The 24,366-nt window shown below is 47.9% G+C and overlaps 1 protein-coding gene across 1 annotated transcript in view; it reads right to left on the reverse strand.

The window, feature by feature from the left end:
- The window catches only part of MARCHF4 (membrane associated ring-CH-type finger 4), a 105,748-nt gene that overhangs the window by 10,670 nt on the left and 70,712 nt on the right, over window positions 1-24,366 (reverse strand). Inside the window, exon 3 of the mRNA XM_039555278.1 lies at window positions 16,300-16,492. Within this exon, the coding sequence (XP_039411212.1) occupies window positions 16,300-16,492 (193 nt within the window). The remainder of the gene's footprint in view (window positions 1-16,299; window positions 16,493-24,366) is intronic.

Consider the following 24,366-nt stretch of genomic DNA (forward strand, 5'->3'; position numbering starts at 1 on the left):
AGAGCCGAAATCAAATGTTTTCTCTTTGGCTGTAGAACATTCTCCATAGAATCAAATCCATTCTACAAAGTATTAAACACCGAGCCAGGATTGTAAATCTATTCTTAATTACCTTATCACAAATATTTAACACGCAGCCTGATTCAAGAGGGCTGTTTATAAAATTCTTGTTTGTTTGCCTTCTAATTATAAATGTTTATGATCTTATGCAATTAACTGTGTGATGCTGATGGATGGGTTGCTGAGTCAACTGAGCAGCTGTTTTCTTAGATAGTTTTGGTTTCCAAATATTTATAAAAGTACAAAATAACTTGTTTTCATCTGTATTTACTGGGCTCTAAATTACTTATCGATTTCCCAGTGTCAAGTTCAGGAAGCTGTAAAATTAAGAAGGAACCAAGTGGAGGGGTGGGCATGGAAGCGGAAGTAACAGTGATTCATTTACAAGAGGAAGTGCCAAGAGCAAGCAAGAGTCTATCAGTTATTATCAAGCTTCAGGATGCTTAATGCTCTCATCAAAACAAATTTAGTCTGCCTCGGATAAATTAGATTTGAATTCCTACACTCAGCTCTGTGCATCCCCTAACAAAAACACCCCTCCCTCAAGAATCATTCTTGTCGACAGAGGTGAAGTTTTCAATTTAAAGGCCAGAATTCAGTGGGAAATCCTTCAGGAAGGACTGTATTCAACTCAAGGTGTCCATTTAGAAGCTATTATTCCATAAGCCAAATCCTCTGAGTGTGTAAGATTGCATGTTGGTGTGAACTTCTCTCTTTGTACAGTTCTAAACAGAGAAATGTCTGTATCACAGCTTCAGATGAATACTGGGAGTGTCCTGGTCCTTTTCCAATCCTCTCCATTTTATCTCGCCCTCTTCTGCTTCAAAAAATCTGTTCTCAGTGGATCCTCTGTGAAAACCATCCTCTTCAGAAGGAAAATTTCTGTGAGTTGTACACAAAACTTGCTAGTCCAGATTGTTGCCTTGTTCATGAAATCCCTAGTTTGTGGTGTTGGTGAAATGAAACTCCCATGGAATGTGGGCACTGATGATGTGCTCTCATTCCCATTTTCTCATGTAGAGATCTGGCTGGACCAGCACTGGATGAAATTCCTTGATTTGAAAATCTCTAAAAGCTGCAATCTCTTGAGATTAGACGAGACAGAGGTGAATTGGGTCAGTGGGGTTGTAAGAAAACTGATCAAGAGAAAGGTCCTCAGCTCAAGGGCCAGAAGGGCTGTTGGAAGAACACTGGCAGATGTAACAAGGGAATTGCGTTCATGTCTCTGGATGGGGAAGCAGGGATCAGCTGCTGTACCACCATCCCGTGAGATTAACCCAGGGGGTTGTGAGCCTCCAATTTAAAGTAACTTTGGAGCAGCAGTTTCCCAGAAATGACATGCAGTGAACTCCTGAACATGGTCAGCCTATGCTGCCAAGTGATATTTCCCCCAGAACTTTCAGCCTCAAATTAACCTTCCTCTTATTCCAACACTTGCCATGCACTCTCTTGAAAGAAACGGGTAAATTCTTGGGGCAGGATCTGTTTCACCTGTTTGCCAGTAAAGAAAACCACCAAAACAGGGCTTCTGCTGACAGTGGGTGGCACCTCACCCCTGCACAGACACTCATCTATCTACAGGAGGAAAAATGACAGTCCATTCCAGCCAGTTACCTTCTCAAAAAGCCCCTGTCCTGTCACCTCTTGTTTCCACCTTCAGCAGAACATCACTTTGCCTTTTTGTTTTCCTTTTCAAATGCAATTTCATCTCAGCCAGACAGCTGCCATGCTTCAGCCTGTTTCTGTTGCTTTCATTATTGGGTGTCAGGGGAAGATTATGGCAGCTGTGATCAAAGCTTAATGTTTGCTTCCGCAGCAGTGGTGACTCAGGCCAAGGTAAACCAAGCTTTCTGGGAGATAATACTTTCATTGCCAGGCTTTCTCTCCATTGACATCATTGCATACACAAACCCTTCCCTCCCTTTCTGTGAATTCCTTTATCTTTTGTGACAATCTCAAATTTCTCCACTTTTGTTTCTGAAGCTCCACCAGCTCAGCCCTCATTTATCTTTCTGCCTTAATCTTATCCTATTTGCTCCATCCTTGCTCACCTTTTATCTTGACCTAAGAGCAGGAAAGTGGCTGATGATAAACCAGGAAAAGAGAGCCAGAAGGATCTGTTCCAGGAAATACAGGAACAGGGGTACCTAGTATCTGGCACCCCTCACCATTGTGCCCAGGTCAGTTCCAGCTGAGTATGACAAGTTCTTTGAACAACCTGGCATACTTAGATGTTCCTGTGGCTGACACTCAAGGCTGCAGAGCTGTGCTCTTCAGGAAAGGAGGAAGAGGGTGAACTGAGGAGCAGGGAGAGGTAGTTTTGTAATCAAAAACAACATCATGGCATCAATGGGACTCTGCACTAGGGCTGATTTGCAGGAGAGTTGTGAGCCCCGGAGCTGACCAGGCTGGGAATGAGGTAATGTCCTTCTTCTCCTCAATCCTGTTCATCATCTCCAGAACCTCTTCATTTCATCCCCCTTTTTCTGCAAGTGAGCTCCCCAGCAGGGTGCAGTCCCCAGACCAGAGAGGCGCAGAATCAGCACTGTAACATCTCACCTGCCTTTTGATTCCCTGATGAAATAAACTGATATGTCACAGAATTGCTGTCTTCAGCAGTGTGACTGCCTGGTCTAGCTTGTGTTTGGGATTCTGATTTCTCATCCTAAGGGTAATACTTTGCACTTCTCTTATTCAATTACATCTTGTTGATTCCTCCAATTTGCCAAGATAATTTCAAATTTGAAATGCTGATCTGATCCTCCTAAGTGCTTGCAGCCTTTCCAAGCTTAGTGTCATCTGTGAATTTTGTAACAGCACATCCTATTTAATTATCTAAGTCATTAATAAAAATATTGAAGAGAACAGAGTCCAAAAGACTCTCTGCTTGAACTGTGTTTCCAGTTTACAGCACACCACTCACAACTACTGAGAAAGCAGTTTCTCCATTGGCTGTACACCTGCATTAGAGTTATTTAATCTAGAGCATGCTTCTCTGGTAGGAGAATCCAAAGGCAAAGCACCAAGAGCATTGTCCAAGTCACAGCACAACAAACTAACAGCTTCCTTCTTAGCCACTAGTACAGTTACCCTTCCAAATTACACCTGGTTATACTCCTGTGCTCACCAATTGGTTAGCTAAAAAATATTCAATATCCTTCTATGAATCAGTTAAATTGATTTGCCCTTGATCCTAGTGCCTACCTTCATTATCTGTGAGAGACTATATCTAAAGCTAAGTACTCTGCTTGCATTTCCCCAGCTTCCTGGCACCTCCTGCATCCTCCTCAAGTTCCTGATGATGAAATGCTCATGGGTCAGCCACTGTTTCTGCAGCTTCCTCTGAAGTTCATTAGGACGTGCTGACAAGGACAGAGCTAACTCATTTGAATATTTTTGAGGCTGTTCTTTCCAGATTCTGCCCTGGGCTCCTTTCTCCTCATTAAAATTATTTTAGTTAAGTTTTGAGGACTGAAACAAAAGCAACATTTAACTATTTGGCCCTTTGTGTATCAAATACTATTTGAGCTCTTAGACTTGCCTTGTTCTTTTTCACGTATGCTTATGCACCCATTTCTTTCTGCCTTTTGAATCTCTGGATGGTCATCTTGGGCTTCAACTCTGACAGATCCCCATGCATGTGGGATTTCTAGAGGCTTTTCATTAGTTGAAGGTTATTCTTTTTTCCTTTTGTGTGATTGCAGCTTCTGATTTTGGGTCCTCAAAGAGTTCCTGATGCAGCCTCAGTGCTCTCTTCCCACGCTTCTGAGCTTTCCCCTGCACAGGCACAGTTCGCTGTTGTGCCTTTAGTATCATCCCTTTTGGCAGCTGTGAGCTGTTCACAGCTCTTTTATCCTTCAGATTCTCTTCCCAAGAGACACTCGCTGCTCTGCTCCCCTGGGGCTGTTGCTGCTGCTTTTCTGCAGTCCATTATCCTCATATCTTACTTTTCTTCAGCTCAGGAATGCTTTCAATAAACAGTCACTTCCCATAAAAACTACTGATACATTCAGACTTTCAGGGAGTCTTTGCTTTCTGGGGAAATCGAATAGGAAGTATAGATTCCTTCACAATTGTCATCTCCACCCTCCAAAATATAATTTTTGTCCCCAGAATGTTTCAAGAGCTGAACAGTCTACTCTGCATACAGGAGTAGTTCATAATGGTTAACCTGGAACATCTGGTGCTGTCTTTTAGACATTTCTGGAAGCTGCAAGACACCAGACAAGCGATATTTCTCTAGTCCACAAGACATCTAGCAAAGGTCTGCTATGAATAATGCTGGAACTGTACTAGGAGGGTGTGCAAACTTAGCAATTGCCAGCATTGAATGAGATAAAGTATAAATTGAAAATGTATTCATAATGATTAGAGCTCGAGTGAATGCTTAACATATGGAAAAATAATTAGCTGATTATAATCAGGCATTTTCTTATCAATCATTCTGAATGCACATTTTTTTTAATGTCTAAATAACTGATTGTGTATGAATCTGAACTGTGTTTTGGCTCAGCAGAACTGGGATGTCTGGATGGACATCTGCATGGCTGGACTCTGCTGAGTGCAGTTGATCACTGGATGACATGGCCATCATGGAACCCATGGATCTGGGGAAGACAAAACAGTCCTTCTGCTAAGTGCATTCACTGTAGCGAGGCTTCACTGCCACACAGCTTTCCCAGCAGTGGGATGCCATGCTTGGATCTCCTAGGCCACAGGGCCACGACTGCAGCAAAACTGAAACTGAGCCCCTCAGAGACTGAGACCTCCATGGCCAGGGAAGAGCTCCCACCAGTGTGCACAGAGAAGCTGTTCCCAGACTTGAGGAAGTATTTTATGGAGGTCTGGACCCTTCCATTTTGGATCATTACAGCACAAACAGGCTGGCCCATAACCTTCAACTGCTGACTAACCAGAAAACCTTGTGTTTATTACAGCTCGTCTCCCCTCGCTCAAAGGCAGCTGTGCCTCAAAGCTTCCTCAGCCCCTGGTGAGCCAGGACCCCCCGCAAGTGCAGCGAGAGCCCTTCTCCTTCCCTGCTTCCTCCACTCCATCTGGCAGAGCCACGGCAGCAGCAGGTCCTGCCTGGGTAGGTGATTACGCTGTGTCCCAAGCTCTCTGCAGCCATTAACACCCACCCCCAGAGGCAGCAAGAGCTCTGCCAGGTGGGAGATGGATCCAGCGTGCTGGCACCTCAGAGAGTCCCCACAGCTGCTGCTCCACCAGGTGAGTGATCCTGGCGCAGAGTGTGGGGGCCAGGGAGAATAGGCAGCACTTTTATTACTGCTGGGAGTGCCTGGTGTGGAGCTGGCAGCATCCCTCCCCCAGGCAGCAGTGTGATTTTGCAGGATGCAGCCAAGCTACAGGGCAAGAAATAATTTCCAGGTTGTGACACTGCAGCATCTCACAAGTTCATGTAACACAAGTATGCAGCAGTGATTCCTGTGTGCACAGGATGCCATGGGCTCCTCGTGGAAGTGGGAGCAGTCCACCCCACAGACATGGCATTTGTAGCTGTGGGAGGAGGAAGGCTTTATCCAGCAGGATGAATTGAGTTGACTCATGGGAGCTGGGGGCAGGGTGTTGTAGGAGCATTTGGGGAGCTTTTATGTCTGCAAAGTAATGCATCTTCTCTCTGAGGTGCTGCCCCCATCCCAGGGCAGCCCTGCTCAGCCATGTCCCCCACACCAGACAGGCTGGACCCTGTAGGGCTGAGCTGGTAAGACCCAAAATGAGGAAATGCTGGCAAAATTAAAGAGCTGACAAGAGGTGTCCAATGGAAATGAAGTTTCATTTCATTCAGTATTCCCACGTGGTTTGTTTGCAAGGGGAAAATAACATCAGGTGTCCTGTGGAAATGTGACAGAGGAGCTGGACTCACCCCTGAAGTTGCACACAGCAACACCATGGCCCTGGAGATGCCACAGTACTTCCAGCTGTAAACATACAAGCTACCAACCACCACAACTTCCTCCTCCTGCACTGCCCAGACCAGTACTTTTTTACCCCTTGCCTCAAAACAGTGATAAAAACCACCCTAAACCAAAATAAGTAATAACAGTGAAAACAAGTAAAATGAAACCCAAAGAAATCCTTGCTCAGGCAATAGAGAAAATATAAACTGAAGTACTCCTATAAACTCAGCTGGCTGTGGACAGCTACAGCAAAATGGATGTTGTGCCCTAAAGGACTCTTGTACTCCTGTGGTATTTAATTCACAGTGCACGATAAAGCAGAGGATTAAAGGGCAGTCTGTAGTTATGCAGGCAGCAATAAATGAGACTCTTCTTGAAAAAAGCAAGTAAATAAATAGAGATGGGAGCTCTACCAATAGAACAACCCCTTGCTTCTGAATCATGCCTCTCCAGCACCATTTCCCACTTGTGAGTCTACCCATAACTGTGCCAGGACAGGAGGGATAGAGCTTGGAGGCAGTACTCACACACCCTCTTGCTCTCTTAAATTTTCCCCTCCTTGCTTTGTAGCTAGGACTGGGTAGATCCTCTTGGAACCATTTTTCTCCTAATTTAAGATGGATATAACAGCAACACCCCACATCATGAAAAGGCTTTGTTCAAGACGTGAAAGACACTCATTGTGTGCATGACAGATACTGCAAGGTCTTTAAAAGAAGGGAGTAAATTATTATTTCAAGCTAGGTTGAACAGAGCACTGGCCAAATTCACTGGTCTCACCAGTGAATCACTAGGTGATAAAATCACTAGGTGATTTTATGGGTCTTTTCTACCTTCAGATTTCCAGACATTTCCTGCAGAAGTCCATGGATTTGAACACTCATGGTGAGAAGAGAAAAAGCATGTGGCTTCCACTTCATTATGTTTGCACAATGGAAATCATTCCTCCAGGTCTGGGTCCTGAACCTTCCTATGCCATAGCTAATGTTACCAAAGCACTGCCTGTGCAATCATGATAATCCTCAGCCAATCCAGGGACACTCCTTTAAAAGGAGAGCTGGACAACACCACTGTGCTGTGCAGGGCTTGGGACTCTGCCTTCACACTTGCTTGGAGTGAGACCTGAAAAAGTCGCACTGTTCTCCAGAATGGAGGAACACACGTTTATTTGCAGACAGGTGAAAATGTTTCATTTGGAACGGAATTTTTTTAAATGTTGTATTCCAAATTCTGACACTGAATTTGAAATACTCAGCATGAGCAGTCATCTCTAAATGTTAAATCAGAATGCTTTGTTCAAGAATGATCAAAACATGACATTTGCTTTTTGAAGGTAGAACTAGTGCCTCCCTCTCTGCTTTTATTAGCAAATGAAATTCTGTAAGGAAAAATGAGAATAGTTTCACAATTTTTTCATTTTCTAGGAGATGCAGGTCCTGTCTGAGCCGAATTCCTCCAGACTACTCCAGTCACCTAAGTGCTGTTCCACTAAGAGGAATAGGAACCAATTAGAAGAGACACAGAGGTGAGTACAGATCACCCTTGCCATCCCCCAGGGTAATGTAGGGTACATGGGCTAAATTAAAGGACCTTAGAGTGCCTCTGATGTCACACATTGGCCTGTGCATTGTGATTCCTTCTACTGCCTCATTGGAGTGAGATGTGGGCATCTTTCCCCTCCAACGTGCAGGAAGGCATCCCAAGGATGTGAGGCAGAAGGTGTTCATGGTGCAATCTGGCCAGCCTTTTGTTGGGATAATGTCATCCTGGGATACAGCATGGTGCAGCCTGTCCTGTGCTGCTTTGTCCTCCACAGCCATGACAAAAAAAAATCTTTCACTGCAAACCCAGGATTTCTGTGAGATTTCCAGAAGCCTTTCAGCTTGGGTGCTGCAGCCTCTCTCTGCTCCCTGACAGTGTCCCCACAGGTCTCACCCTAATGTCTCCCCTGCAAAGGCGTTCACCTCTCCCACAGAGGCACTATTCAAAATTAACGAAGGTGGCGGGAGCCAAGAGGACAAGGGTGTGTTATTTCTGGTCTATTACTAGCTAGGATCTCGAGGAAGGTAAAACTTGATCCTTGCTTCTCTGAATATACAAGGGTCTTTGACCAGAGCTGAAGACCGTTATGGCTGCAATATCCAGATGAGTGAATTTTGATGGAGGCTGAGGGGCAGGTAAGGGTTTTCCTGCACCTATGGGATCTGCCAACGCTGAGCTCACAAGTATGACAGCAGTAAAAGGAGCTGAGAGTGGCTAAGCCTGCAGCAAAGGTCTGGAGAAGAGCCTTGGAGAACAGAGAAAAGTCCTTGATGTGGCTGTGGCTGAGCAGAATGAATTGTCCCACCTGGCACAGTGCGGATATTGTGGACCCCGCTCTGCCATGGGGCAGACGGACTCAGGCTGTGGATGTCATTGGTGGGTCTTGGTGCAGGAAGAAAAGCACTGCTTCAGGAAGTAACTTTCAGGAAGAATTAAGTTTAGCAACTTAGCCCATGGGCCTGTTTGCAGTATTCTTCATTACAGCCTGTTGTATCTGGGCTGAAAGATGGCTCTGCTGGTAGGTAGCCATCATCAATCAGTCTCTAAGAGGTGATCCCAGAGCTTGATTAATGTGGCTTCATATTAATCTCTTCTTACCTCTGCTTCTGGCTTCCCACTGAGCTGGGGACACACCAAAAGCAGCCTCATTCACTATTCATGGGGGTTACCCTCCTGTGGTCTCATCTTTGTCCATGGAGTTGAATTCTCTTGCTACAGCCACAACAGCCTGCCATGGACCACAGCTTCCCACCTCCAGGAGTAATGTGTCTGTGAAGATGCAGGCTGTAGTAGGAGGAGCGATGGGACAGAAGGCAGTGGGAAAAACAGCCTGGCACAGAGCTGAGGACTTTTTTCATCCTTTACTAGATAGCACAATTTGTGCAGCTGGCATGGGAGATCCTACCAGATGCCTACAAGGGAATTTCCTGCCATAGTGTAGAGGTTGTGACAGGCAGGTGAGGGTTCGTGCCTCTGCCCACATATGGAAACTTAACCCAGAGACACCAGGCACTTGATTTCGGCAAGGCATTTAGTGACAGGGAAGCACCATTCTGATTGTAATGCATCACACTTGAAAGCACAAGATGCAGTTCACAAGGCAAAAGAATTTCTTTTTTCCCTCAAAAAATGTTAATTATGTTGCCCTCATTAAATGCTAAACACACTGATCCACTGGAGCAGACAGCACCATATGGTTATTCACGACAAAATACATCTCTGGAGCCCTGTTGCAACAGTGGGACCCTACTGGAGATGGATGTGGAGAAGGAGTGTGGAGCTGAACGCACACGTGTGAAAGCCTGCTCTGATTGTGCTGGAAGCCAAGTTCCTTCCCTGCAAAGAGGGAGAGGGTTCAGAGCCACAGGGTCCAAAGCTGTGTCTCTTTGCTCAGCAGCGACACGCTGGCTCTGCGGAGAGCGGCCGGAGCTGCGCTGGGGCCCTGTGGGCACACGGAGCCCCTGCAGCCCTGCCTGCTGCTGGGAGCACGCAATGCACACACACTGGCTGCCCCTCTGCTCTCTTATGGAACAATCAATGCAACAGTAGATAAAAATAGGTCCCATCTTTCAGGGGCAGAGGGGTGGCTTGTCTCAATTTTGCCGAGCATCCGCTGTTCCTGGATAGCAGCCAAAGAGTCGGTGGTCAGATCAGCTTTGCAGCGCTGCTCGTTCTGCTGCTGGCCCAGCTACAGGGCCCACAGTGATTGCTCCCCAGGAGGGACCCTGCCCAGCTGGATCGAGAGTCCCATAACATGCCCTGTGGGGACCGTTCCTGTCTATACAGCCTCTGGACAGCTGATAGATCAGTGATTTGCTCAGTGGTTTTTCAAGCGTGCACATTGTGGCTGAATGTCTGCAAACTGGGGTTTCATGGTGAAGAAAAAGTGACTTTGCTGCCTAGCTTTATCCCATTTGCCTGCTCTGAAGATAGGACCTGCATCTAGCCACTCCAATTAGCTCCTGATGGGTCCAGTTTACACGCAAATTGGGTAAGAAGTGCATGGAGAGCATGGCAAGCAGTGCATCAAGCTGAAAGGCACAGAAGACTTCTGTATATTCTCACGGATCTCTTCCAGGTATGTCAAAGCCACACACATTTGCTGTGTGGGCTGCTGTCAAGTCTCTCCTCCAAAGATGTTTGCTGAACTTCTCTGCCTTGTGCTCTGCCTTTACGGTGCCATCAAGCCAACATGCAGGTTTGGTGCTTCCTCAAAACTGACTCCCTACTGCGGTAGTGATTCTTCCTGCTTTGTACTTTGGGGGACTGTGTAGACCTGAATGAAAACATCTGCTTTCCTTTTGAGGATTGGATCAATACAGATGAAGACCAAGACCCTGAAGACACCTCATTTCTCAGTTTCTCTTTATTTCACTGTGACTTTTGACTCCTAAATCCTTTAAATGCCGAGGGCCCAAGTGACCTGGCTAGATAACACCCCAAGGCTACTTCAGCCTGGCATTTCCTCTAGGAAGCAAAGCTCATTTCAAACAAAACCCCATTAGTCTTGGCAGGAAGCTTGAATTGTCACTGTTTCAAGGAAGCTCCATTAATTACTATTCCCTCTGCACTATGAAAGATCAAATGCTGTGGATCAGTTTTAATTGGCTATTGATTTCTTATGTTATTACCTATGGTTGTGCTGAGATGCTGTCAGACGTGCTGGATGCTTCTGATTATTCTTTCTGGCAGCTAGGATTAAAAACAGCAGGCAGACATTTCCTGATCTGTAATGGATTGCCATGGTGTGCCAACAAGAATTGTCGGCTGAATGAATGGTCCTGCTCTGCCTGCCTTGTGCTGCTGAGCTGCAGTGCAGTCATGAAGGCAAATACCATCAGGGACCAGCCAGGGAAAGAGCAGGAAAAGCTTCAAAGAGCACGAGGATTTAGTGCTTGCAGAAGTGCACTGCTGTCAGCACCGAGGCAGGGTGAGCCAGGGAGCAGGGACCTGGCCACGGACAAAGCAGGAGTGCCCATCAGTCAGTGATCCAAGGAGAGGCAGATCAGATTACTTTTGCATTGCTGGGGATAACCCCCCAGCATGCCAGCCTCACAGCCTGCCTGTGTGATCCCAAGCAGGCCAGCACACACAAACCCTATGGGCACAGCCCTGCGTACACAGCCTGCTAACGGCCCTCCTGGGACACGTTTCTCCCTCGGAGCCCATCTGGGGATGCCTGAGCCTACTCTGTGACATGCTCTCATTAACTGGCAGAGTTCCTCCTTGTTTAACAGGAGATGCTTTCCTGTCCTCCTGACCCCAAACGACACCTTATTCTACAAATGTCGACTTCCCCTAATTGCACCTTGACAGAGAGAGAGGCAAATCCCTCCTTTCCCCTCCAAGGACCGTCATTTAATTAACAGGCAGGTATCTCTCAGGATTTACAGCCCAGCTCTAAGCTGCTACTCTCTCCATGCAGTAACTGAGTCCTCATTCCATTTATCTGCATTTCAATAACTGCATTTCTGCTAATCTCTCGCTATGCCAGCTTCGTGGATTTACCTCTCATGGACCATGGAGAGAGCAGTTAATCAAATGAACAGTCCCCATCTCACTTCTCATTCCCTTCATGGTTCCTGATCTCAGATGTCTGTGTTGTAGATGACTTCATAGCAGAGCAATACCTATGCTGGCACCATCACCAGTTTCTAGTTTAATCCAACTCTCATATCTGTCCTACAGACATGACGAGAGATAGCACAGATGAAAGAGAGATCAGAATCAAAGACATCGAGGCTGGCTGGATATCAAGAAGCATTTAATCTGTTCCTCCTTCTCAAACTGGGATCATCTCTCTGCAACCTGTTCTTGACATATGTTTTCTAACAGGTTCTTAAAAAAAATCCAGTACTGGAGGTTCCCACAAATCTCAAGCAATCTTTTCCAGTGCTTCCTGCCCTCCTATTAGATGTCTGAGAGCAAGGGGGAGAACAATGTTGAAAGGCCATCTTACACATCTTGCCCAGATGGACGTAGCTTCTGGTGCTTGGGGCCATACCATCTGTCCCGCTGGTCATGAGGAGCAGACTGGTTTTACTTTGGTTGTGGTTTTTGTTTTCATCATGGGTGAAGAGGTAGCAAATGGTGTCTGTCCCTTCCAACTGTTTTTGTGGAGCATGCTAGGATCTAGAAAAGTCCAAAGAAAACTAGTATACCGAAGGTTAGTGACTGAGGGTGAAATCTAGACCCTGGATTTTGTTGCATGGATCAATAGTCTCTGAGTTAACAGACATATTTTGAGAGTTCAGCTTGGAGATGATCTGACCATTTCAGAACAAATGAGGATAATAACAACCAAATGATCTGTGCTGAGGGAAAAATATGTGTGAGGAAGCAATCATGTCCCCACCTTTGACTCCGCACTGGTAAGATCAATGCTGCCATGGGATTGCCCATGTAAATTGCCACGGATATCTCTATCTTGGCAAATTGCTACCTAAATCCCTTACTGACTTGGTAGAGAGGACATCACACAAAACAGCTGGGCAATTGCTGACTAGGTGTGTATTTCCTGTCTGATGCCAGTCACACCTCTGCAGAGTTGGTGACTCTCCAGCTTTGAGACTCCCCAGTGCCAGAGGAAGGGTCCTGCTGAGCACCTCCAGTGACAGGGTGTATAAACCAGCCTCCTGAACAAGAGTCACTGGCTACCCAATGGATGTGAGACATCCAAGTACAACTGAAGTGCAAACTGGCAGGAACTACAAAGAAGCCCTCTTTCAGCATATCTGCTCTTTAGTAAGTATCTTGTCTTTCAAATCTCTACTCCTCTCCTAGTGAAAGAAAAGCTTGGGGGTCAAACTGGAGGAAGAAACAATTGAAATTCATACAGTTACTGTAGGACCTATGGTATAACATTCTGCTAGCTAAGGCTGCCCATCCTGTTACCAAAAAATGTATGGACAGTGTCTTACATGAAAAAAACCAAGTGTGGTAGAACTGAGTGCACCTAATGTCCTGCTCTTTCCCCAAAACTGAGCATTTATTAGTTCCTAAATCTTTCCTACCCACCCACAGGCTAGGTAACAAAAGAGGAAAAGGTCTCTACCACAGAGGAGGAGACACTGAATTGCACAGACAGCACTCCAGTATTTCAAGATCTATTGCCACTATCCATGAGAGGTTTTATCCTGAACTTGCAGAAGTGGAACTAAAACCCACGGAGGAATAACAAGAGGCTTTGGGCCATGTTGGCAATCAGGAGCAGAACTTTCAATCTCCAGAGCTGCCTTTCACCATCTGTGATCAAAAGACCCCGCATGAGGCAGCAAGGTTTGGAAGAAGATTAAGAGAGAGAGAAAAGCTGTTCCACAGTGAGGAACTCACTGCAAGCCTTCTAGGGAGACACTGCTGCATCCCTCACAGTTGCACAGTTAAAATGAATGAGGAATTCACCTCAGTTGTGGTGTTCATAGAATGGGTTGGGTTGGAAGGGACCTTAAAGATCATCTCATTCCAACCTGCCTGCCTGCCTCGGGCAGGGACACCTCCCACTACTCCAGGTTGCTCAGAGCCCCATCCAGTGCGGCCTCAAACACTTCTAGTGACGGGGCACCCACAACTCCTCTGGGCAACCTGCTCCAGTGCCTCACCACACTCACAGCAAAGAATTTCTTGTTAATATCTAACCCTACTCTCTTTCAAATTAAAGCCATGACCTGTGTCCCATCACTACATGCCCTTGCCCTAAGTTCCTCTCCAGCTCTCTTGTAGGCCCCTTTACTCACTGGAAAGCTGTATCCCCAGACCCTTCTCCTCTCCAGGCTGAAAAACCCCAACAACCTCAGCCTGTCTTCATAGAAAGAAATCCCTTTGATCACTCCTTTCCCCTGGCCCAACCTGGCCTTGCCTCTCAGTGGAACAGACCAGCCTTTCGGCTACTGCTTATGCAGCCCCCTAAAATCTGCAGGGCTGAGGGGAAGTCCCTCAGAAAAGAGAGCTGACCCCATCAACAGCCAGGGAGTCACAGCTCCTGCTGAAGATCTCATTGGTCACTGAGTTCGAACTGGGCAGAGGAGGAGGACGAGGTGGGGAGGAGAGTGAACTCACACTGTCAGTGTGTCAGTACTGCTCAGAGCTCATTTCCTCTCCACTCACTGCTGGGCCGGGAGCAGCAGCAGCAGCAACAGCAGCTGGGATTGCAAAGAGCAAGAATTGCAGTATATAAGCAAGTTTTACACTGCAGGGTGGCAGGGGCAGACGGCTGGCAGCATGTGCATATGAGCCTTTCTACAGGAATGGAGACGGAGCTCATGTGCTCTAGAATATCCCCTCTCCTGGACGAGCATGGGTGGGCTGCCTGGCAGCACAGGCAGACGTGCTGCACACAGCCCAAGTGGAGCCAGCTCTGGGTAGTTGCTGAGTGCTGGGCAAGAGAACCCACGTACAGACATGTTAACTCACTGCATCTGTAATGCTTCCCACTGGCTTTTGAGTTTGTGGGAAAGCCAGCATGTCTGGCACCCCAGCTGTGCGGGAAGGAACATGAGACAAGGGGATGCCCCAAGTCACGACTCTTGAAATGTTCCTGGGAATGGGATGTCTGCATGTTCTTTGGCTGGAAAAAAAAATCAAAGCTCCCAGCTGAGGGCATTACACTTAATGGTGACATCAGTGGAAATGCAAATAAACTTCTTTTTCCATCAGAGAAGGTGGAAAAGAGAAATAGAGGCAAGGTCCTTAGACAAATTAACAAAAAATTTTGAAAAATGAACCTCAAATCTGCATCTGTCTGCCCAGTTCCCCTTCAGTTCAAGGCTGGCATGGTTTGTTCTCTGCTATGTGGGAGGATTTAGTTCCTATTGACAGATGAGCTAATCAGTTCCCCTCAGCCCTTGAAGCTTTATCAAAGCCAGTTAATCATGTTACTGATGTCTGCCCAGGCCAGAGCTCTCCACTTCTGTCCCCTGCCAACAAGGTGACACATGTGCACACCACACATGCATAGGGATAATTTTTTTCCACTTTCAATTCCACCAGCAAGAGGACATCGCCTATTGTGCCAACACGTGGGTGCTTCCCACCTCTCTTTCACCCCCTTTGCCACCCTTTGATCCTGCGGAGATGTGGCAGCTCCACCAGCATCTCATGAAGGAGCAGGATGATCTCTACAGGCCAAGCTCACATCTCATTGCTAGCACAGTGATGGCAACAGTGGGAGGAATTGTCCTTAGTCTTGGCAGGCCCAAGTTCTGTGCTGGAAGGCTGCTGAGGCCAAGAGCCATATGAACCTGGATACCAGGGTGTCCAGTCCAGAATTCTGTCCCTGCCACTGGGTCTGTTTTACTTCTGTACCCAAATTTCACCAGTTGCTGCTCTGTCTTGCTTCTCCTGAGGGTGAAATGGGGGCTGTTCTTCTTCCCTCTGGAATGGCTCTATCCACACATACACATACCCGCATCGTCAAGAGGACTGCCTTTTCCCACTGAGTTTTGGGGGGCTTCTTCTAACTTCATACCAGTGATGGGAGGACCCAGCTTTCTGTTCCCTCTTTGCTTCCTGTCAGGGTCACTTGAACCGACAAGTTACCTCATGGCCTGTGCTCAGGTGCACACTGCTCAGGGGCACGTTTGGAGGTGGCTGGTATTCACCAGTGTTTCAGGAGCTGCTGCAGGTATTGGCAGCTATGTCCCTCCATCCTGCAGGCCTGCACTGGTCCCACAGCGTGAGCTCCCAGGGACACTCTGCTGGGGTCAGGCAGCTGCTGTGCTCTCTGGGCTTGTGCAGTGTGAGTGAGGCAGCTGCATCCTCAGACCTGCTCTGTACCAGCAACCTGACAAGGACCCCAGGCTGGCCCGTGACCTGGTTGGGACTTGAGCTCCAAGTTGGGCCAAAATAGGGGAAGCCACTCCTGCCTGGCAGAGAGACTGGGCTGGAGAGCCAAGGAGCTGTGTGTGGAGAGACCCTGCCATGCCCACTGTGGGGCAGTCCCTAAATTAGCTACTCCAGGAGGAAAGGAGTTTCTCTAAAGCTTTACATTCCCCAGCCTCCCCACCCACTAAATACTCCCACCCACTTCTTGCTCTGAAGAGACATCTGTTTCTCTCTGGCATTTCTGCAGGTCCCTCTGCCAGCCCAGCAGAAGAAACACTCTGGGGCTGCCCAGATGAGCTGAGATAACAGTGAAAAATGGGCCACAAAAGCAAAGAGGAGGAAAAGCTGTGGACACTCAATCCAAGCCAAACTGTATGGGCTGGCTCTCGATGCCATCTCCCACTCCTCTCCACAGGTGAGTGAGCCGGCGGCCGTGGCCGCGCTGTGAGATGCGATCACCCACCTATACAGACAATGTCCATGAAGCCGTACATTCCATAGCAGATCTGGAAGAGCAGGTCCTGGCGCTGCCACTTGGCTGAAGGACTGAAGGTCGACCAGATGAGCCACGAGATACTGGCGATGAGAAAGAGGGAACCCAGGATGGCCGCTGCTATCTGAACCTTCTCAATGACTGTCAGAGAGATGGCCTGCCACTGCATGGGGAGGGGACAAGAGGGAAGGAGGAAGGACAAAAGAGTAGAGATTAGTTACTTGGAGCACATCGCTGTTTTACACCATTGTGGTGGCTTTGGAGATCTCAAAGAGCACCTATGGGCATAGGACCTTTTACCCTGTCCACATCTGGGACGGAGCATGGCAGTTGTTCAATAGTGCATGGCCTTGGGTTTCTTGACAGCACTGCTGAAAAGGCAATGGAAAGAAATCCTGCATTTCACCAGGAAAGCACAACGACCTGAAGTGAGGCTGGATGAATGAGGGCAAGACATCAAAAATAACATCCCCATGACAGTAGATCTGTGATGGCCATCACAAACCAGAAAGTGCAGTTGCTCCCTCAAATAGAGGCCAGGCAGAATCCTCAGCCAGGGTATCCTAGTACCATAAGTATCTCAAAGAGCCAAGCTTTCTTTTGAAGGCCTCACATGAGCTGGCTCTGAGCCACTTTGTGAGATCTGACATGATCACAGCCCTAGGTGGGATCTCACAGTGGCAATGCACATCCCACAGAACTCACTACAAACAACACAAGTTGCTGTGGTCAGGACACCCTGCATTTAGATGATGACATATTCAGGCTGTGTTCCAAGGTAAACGTCAATGCTTCTTCCTCAGAAAAATTAAAAAATAGAAATAACTCCCCCAAATCCATTCACTTTGTCAAATAGCTTTCTATAAGCTATGTTATAAATATTCTAAGCCCGGACTGCTCTCTGTCATCCAGAATAAAACCTCCCCACTCAGATTTACACTGCTGAGAAAACTGCCCTATAAAACCAAGAGCAGAAATTGGTGTCTTTAACAAGACTTGGGGATGTGGTCCATAGCATCTCCTGCAAATCAAAAAATCAAGCGCATAAACAGGCTGAGGAGAGAGAGTCTCTCCTGGCATTGAAGTATATAGGGCACCTCTAGCTGTGAGATACATGCCCTTGAAATCACAGTGGGACTGGCAGGAGGATAAACAAAGATGGACTTCAGCCTCCTGCAGATACAGAGGATTCAGAAGAATTGAAAATCTTCAGCCTAGATTCAGTCCAAATTCAGTGTTCCCATGAAGTGACATTCTTGTGAGACCTCAGCGCCCTGCATGTTTGTCAGACACATCCTAGGAAGGCAGGATCACCCAGCAAGCCTTGTCCCATCCTTCGGCAGTGCAAGAAGGGAGTTCAAGTACTGGGTACCTCTTTAATGCCCAAGCCAGCCAGGAGTTAGCAATGTTTTTTGCAAGGACTTTCAAACCCTGACTGAAGGGCGAGAAGGAAAGAGGTGACTTGTGCTGGTACAGGCATTCATGGCACTGATACCAGTCCAGTGACCAAACCCCTGAACCAAATGCACTCCCCTGAAAAAGGCTGCATTTGGAGAGGAGCAGACAACAGCTTCAGCTTGAGGCTGAGTTCTGCAGGTTGCAACTGGAAGGAGATTGCTCTGCCTCTGCCAGCCTTGCTCCTTGGCTTAAATCCTGCAAGGGCAGACAGCCCTCAAATTGTCTATCATGGATGTGCAGCATGAGTGAGGTGGGTGGTACCAGCTTATTTGGTAGTTGGCCACAGAAATGGCCACAGAGCTGCTAAGCAGAGAGAGAGCTTGCTCCCCCACTGAAGCAGGACTGGGCTCAGCTAAACCCAGTCTCCTCCCTGGGCGCAGCTACTCCAGTCCCCTTCCTGCCACCTGCCCCAGCAGCTGGCCCAGCCAAAGGCAAACACTGAGCACTGGGGACACTCAGTAATCTTTTCAACAGCCCATTCCCACTCTGCCACAGTCTGACCTGCTCCACGCCTCCACCAAATAAAACCACACATCTGGCCCTTTGTGCCACTGAGAAGGTCACACAGTGAACAGCTTGGAGGTCCCAACGCTGCAGGAGTGCTGGAGTCCACAGGAGAGGCACAATGGTGCAACTCCTCTCCCGACATAAAGCAGAGCAAAGGCCACCTAGCACCCATCACCCCCAAATCTGGCTTAGGAAGGTGGGATCAGCAGCTCTGCCATCCTCCCATCAACTCTTCAGCTTTGTTCTCAACAGCACCATAAGCCAATGCAGGATGAATCTGCAAGCAGTGCCATTAGCCCAGAGCTCCAGGACTAAATTCATGTGGTGTGGAGGGAGCTTGGCTATTTGTGTGGGGCTGCACTTTTGTCCCTGCAGCTTTCCCCAGACCTCATCTCACCTTCCACTGCATGTGGGTGACTCTGAGGGAATGGGAGTGCTGGGAGCTCGGTACCCAGCCTGGTGCTGCGTGCGAAGGCTTTACTGCAGGCCTCTCACACTGACCCACGTGCGCCTGTGCCAGCCAAATCATTCTGCATCATTTCTCTCTCTTGAGGAGGTAATGGACTGGCTCCTCACCATCTGTCTGGCACACTGCAAGGCCTCTGGTAGCAACAGGTCCTTCCAAGGTAGCAATTAGAGACAGGAAGAGAAAAAGGAGCTGTTTTCTACAACCAGAAGCCATGTACAACCAACACTACTGCTTTGCAGAGAAAGGGAGGCTTAGGTGTAACACTAAATACACTGTCAAAGGGGATGGGGCTCAGAGAACAGAGGAGTTATACCTGAGAGCAAACATGCAAACCTCAAACCCCGCTCCCCTTGGCTGGGAACAGAGCAGCTGAAACACTGGCAGGGACAGTGCCTGACACTTCTCAGCTGGCAGCCGCTGCCGGGAGGTTCACTGTGGTGATAATGAAGAGCCTGGAGCCTGTCAGCTGTGCCAGGGGGTAGGAGGCTCTCCCCCTGCATCTGGCACTAAGTGACAATGACACACGCAGCAGCAGTCCTGACTCTGTTCAGAAGGTGGCACTGGGGTGTGATTACCCTCTGGCAAGGAGGTAAATGGGTCAAAGCTGAACATTGGGGAAAACAGCCAGCTTGCAGAAGAATTTAATATTTTCCAGGAAAAAAAAAGTAAGAAATAAATGTTGTATTTTCTCTCTGGCAACCCTGAGAACTGCAATTTAGCATCCTACATCAAGCTTGAGCCACTAATAACTAGTTATTATTTTTCATCTTTTAATTTCATTTTGCTACACATCTTAGCGTATGAGGTTTGCACAGAGAAGAGAAAAGTGGGGAGACAGAAGATAGAGCCTGTTACCCCTGTGAGTGCTCAGACAGAAGGGTCCAAGAGCTGTTCAGAGCTGGAATGTGCTGATGAATTTCAGCTGCAGGAGCTGGGCTTGATGTGTCCCTGCACTGGTAGCCTTAGGATCTCACCTCAATCACAGCACAGTGTCGTTCAGATTTCAGAACAGCCCTTAGAAAATCACCCCTTTTCCTAACCCCTCTCCACCTTCATTATGGCCAGCAGACCAGGGATTTGGCAGGTGACCCTGTCTGTCATCCTTGGGTCACCACTAGAGCTGTAAAGAGAGGTCTCATCAACTCTGCAGTCCCTTTACTGGCACACTTGAAACTCCCGAAGCTCTTTGTCTGAATGCCTGGCAGCAGACACAGCCCCCTCCCTCCAAATCTTCAGTTCAAATGTTCAAGCTCTAGCAAGATCACAACGTCAAGCAATCCCACCTTGTGGGGAGAGACCTAAAGCTGAGCCCTTCTCCCCACAGCTGATAATGACTCAAGCTCCTGATAGCCACTTGAGCTGCACTGAAGTGCACCTTTAACACTCAGCTCACACAGGTTGTCAGTCAGGGATGTGACCTTTAGGCAGGTAGAAAGCTCTACAGATGCTCTGCCAGTGCTGAACAGAGCAGAACTAAGGACTTGGTGGTACCAAGCTTTAAAAGCTCCCGCAGGGTAACAGGAGCAGCTTTGTGAGCTCCAGACTCACAACGGCTTCAGGGCATGCCCAAGCAGCTCTTTGTGATGTTCTGCCACCCGTGCTGGAAAAGGGCTCCAATCCTCCAAACCATTCTGGAGAAGCTGTCTGGAGCTGTCTGTCTGTCCTCTGCTACCACCCATCTTGGCAAGTGCTTTGGCACACAACCCAGGTCTGCAGGTGCAAAACACCACTCTCAGACTGATTTCTCCAAGTTTCCCCATTTTGCCCAAATTGCAAAGCTCTGCAACCCAGATGCCTCAGAAAGGGCTTCTTAGGAGCCCAGGTCTGACATTTGTGATGACTTTAGTCAGGGTCCAAGCTGGGACCAGCACCTTCAAGTCATGTCACTCATTCTCTTGCACTGTTTCATAACCTGCAAGTCGTACTTGAAACAAACCTGTTTCCCTGTTTGCTTCAGTGTTTCTGCTTGGAGGCATTTGAGTGAAAACCTGCCAATGTAACACAGATGAATAATGGCATTACTATAGTATTTAAGGCCTGATCTGTATTTCTCTTTCTTTGGCACCTGCAGTCTATAAAGGTTCCCAAGCAGCAGCATGAGCATATCCAAGGCAGATATTGCTTGTGGAAGATGTTTATGTCTTACTGCAGCAGCTTGCAAAGAAGTCTGTTTGCTGGAAAAGCCTTCCTACTCTCCCCTGAGAGCTCCTCCATGCCTGCCTCAGGCAGTTCAGTTTATTTTTATTGCTGTATCTGACACGTCCCCTTAATACGCATCATTAACATCCTGAGGTGTGCTAGTCAGCAATTTAATTCTCAGACCCAGGGTCACAAGCAAGAGGAGGCTTTTCCTAGAAGGTTGGAGAGGATCATTTCCAGCACTGCTTAGGTGTGGCTTTCCCCTTGCTGCTGTCCCGAGACCCTGGCCATCCTCCTCAGTTATCTTCTGGACGATGGCTTTTTTTTTTTTAATAAATTCGCCAAGCAAAATTAAGCCACTGCTGTGGCATAGCTTCCCTGCTGTACATTTACAGATGCTGTGGCTTATTCAGATACTAGAAAAGCAGCAAGGAGGAGGGAGGGCCCATTAGGGCCATGCAACAGAAACGTGCAGTGATGAAAACCCCCCTCCTCCATGTGCCAGAGCATCTGGTGAGACTCAGGCTACAGCACTGGTATCCTGGAAAATTCCCGTTATAACGCACAGGCCCTGAAGTCCCTCTTGCAGTGATTGCATCCATTGCTTGCAGGCTGCAGCTGAAGTTCAGCAGGGACCAGCAAAGCTCATACTCAACACAACTAATCCAGCAGGCTGGGACAGCCAGGAGACATCAGTAAACTTGCCTGAAGCTTTATAGCTCAGGATCTCAAGCTGAAGTTCAAACACCCTGTGAGCTCAGCCATTCTTGCTGATGTGATTGTCCTGATGAAGAGGCCATATAAGAGCACTCATCAGCTCCTAACAGAGCATCACCATGAACAAAACAGAGCCAGAGGAGAACAGAGACCAGATCCCAACCCCAGCACTGGATAACTGGGGATCTTTGGAGCTGAAACAGCCCACAGTGCAGGAAGAGTCAGAGAGAACAACTGTAAATCAGAGTTGAACTCCTCAAGACTGCAGACAGTTGTTCGGAAGGTTGTTTCAAACAGATCTTCTATTTGCTAAAATCAGAGCATGAGAGTGGATGTGGCTCAGGAGTGACTACAAAGGAGCTGTAGAAATTACATACACTGCAGAGTCCCATCAAGGCAGATACCTACTCCACTATGTATCACCACCAGAGTGCAGGCAGTACTATCACGTGCTTCTAAACCCCTGTGCCTTCAGGGTCTTTTTAAAATGGGTTTTACACAAATATTACAATGGAGGGAGGCATTTAAAGTCTCCAAGCCCATGACTCCCATCTTGGTGACTGGCAAACTGGAGAGCAGGAGAATGGGTTGGTGGATGGATGGATGGATGGATGAACAGAAAGACAAAAGCTCTGGATTTCCTGGTTGCTCACAGCTGATGGAATATTTTTGCTCATTTGCTGCCTGGCTGCTGCTTGGCAGGACACCTGCTGTGTTGTCCAACAACTTTAATCCCCCAGTCTCAGCAGGTTAGCAGTGTTGCTGCTTTAAGACCTTTGCTCTTAAATGCCTGCAATCCAGGGAGCAGGGAGTGGGGAGGGTTAATTTACAGAGATTAATTCTGCCAAAATAGCAGACTAAAGGTCTCTCTCTGGTATGAACCATCATAATAGCCAGGAGGCTGGAAGGAGCCTGTGTTAATTATGCATGAACCCGGCTGTAACTTCTCTACCCACACCATGAGTCTCCAGACACATCTGGCCCATGCTGTGCTTCTAAGCACTCCAAAAAAATGTGCAGCAGATGTCAAAACAGGCAGAGAAACATGCAGGTCCCATGTGGGTGTTGGATGTGCTGCTCTGCTCGGACCAACTGGACATGCTTCAGGGAGCCCAGGGTCTGCCAGCTGCCTGGATTTGGCTTCCCAGAAGCCTATCAGATGAGAGGACACAGGGGAGAGGTAGGCCATGTTGCTGGTTAGAATCTAGCCAGGCTCAGAGAATCACCCAAACAGGTTTCATTTGACAGGGACATGAGGTTTGTGTGGTCCTTGCCTGTATTATGGTTGGTCTGGAAAAAACAGATGACGTTGACTTCCTACAGCATTTGCCCTCCAAAAACTGTGCTTGAGAAATCCAGAGACTTCTTGTAAGAATAAAGCTGGGCCCAAGTTCCACATGTGGGGTGAAGACCAAGCAGAAATGACGCTCTTCCCACCTGCACATGCTGTGACTTTTTATGGGATACAGTGTTGGGGCATCGTAACTCCTGTGGCCTCTCTGCCTCCTTTTCCCAGCACCTCACCAGATGGTGAGAGCCACTGAGGCATGAGGCATTTGTAGTGATGGGTTATGGGGAGCTCAAGCCCTTAGTCCTGGTGGGAAGACCTGGCCAGGTGCATCAGCCAGTTCCCACAGGATTTTGCAAATTAATGCCAGTGTAGCATCTGCTTCCAAGCAGTGCCTTTGTGCTGGCACCAGACAGGGCACCCAGGCATGCAGCTGTAACTCCACACACTGCATTTATTCCGGACCAAGTGGCTTTTCACTCCAGTTGCTTCTTCCCATCCTCCAAATCTCCCAGTGCTTCTGTGAGAAGTGCTGTGAAGTCTAAGCCAGCAACGTGAAGGCTCCAAGCCCCGGATCTGCACAGTCCTCTGGGACCCTTCCTCCTGGAGCTGAGCTCTCTAACTCAGCTGTTTCTGCCACTCAGTTTTTGTGTTCATGACAAAGGCCAGCAGATCAGGCCACTTTCTGACAGGGAGCCCAGAGAGAGGAAAGCTTTGCACAAGCTCTGAAATGTGTGTGGGTGAGGTGGGAGCTTGTCCATGAACAGCTCCAACAAATTTTAGCTGAGTGAGGAACAGGAAGAAAGCCATTGACCCATTGCCCTGAGCCACCTGAAAGTGCAGAGCATTTGGAAGTCATTCATTAAAGGCAGCTCTGGAGACACAAGTGCTCACAAATTTGTACTCATAAACCTTCAGTGCTGCCTTGCATTGCATCCCCAACCTGAGACACAGGAAGCATTAGGGCGCTCATGGAGCAGCTTTCCAGAAATAAACAAAAGCTGCTTTGTCCACATCTCCCCTCCTGTGTTTCAATCTGCTCTGAGTTACTAGAGCCAAGAAATTAAAACATTCTGGGTCTGAGGCTTGGGATGGAACTACTGATCTCTCCAGCCCATGGCTCATGAAAAATTGAATCAGAAGCTGTAGGGACTCTCAGAGAGCAGTCATGTTTTTCCCTCCCCTCAGCAAAGTTTCCCCATGATGTCCCCCTAATTTCACTACTTCATTTAAGTCTGGAGTCCTAATGGGTTGTCCCTTTTCCCTCAATGTGGTTAGTGACCTCAGGCCTAGAAAAAACCACACAGAGACCGCAGTTTGAAAGAGAGAGCAGGAATTTGCACTCCCCCACACCCCTGTACAACTGGGTACCATCACCAGCACTGTCCCTGCCTCCTGGTAGAGAGTGACCCACAGAGGGCCAGGTGCTGGACAGACTGACATGACCGTGGGCTCTAAA

The sequence above is a fragment of the Corvus cornix genome, chromosome 7, assembly GCF_000738735.6.
Source record: "Corvus cornix cornix isolate S_Up_H32 chromosome 7, ASM73873v5, whole genome shotgun sequence".
Lineage (NCBI taxonomy): Eukaryota > Metazoa > Chordata > Aves > Passeriformes > Corvidae > Corvus > Corvus cornix.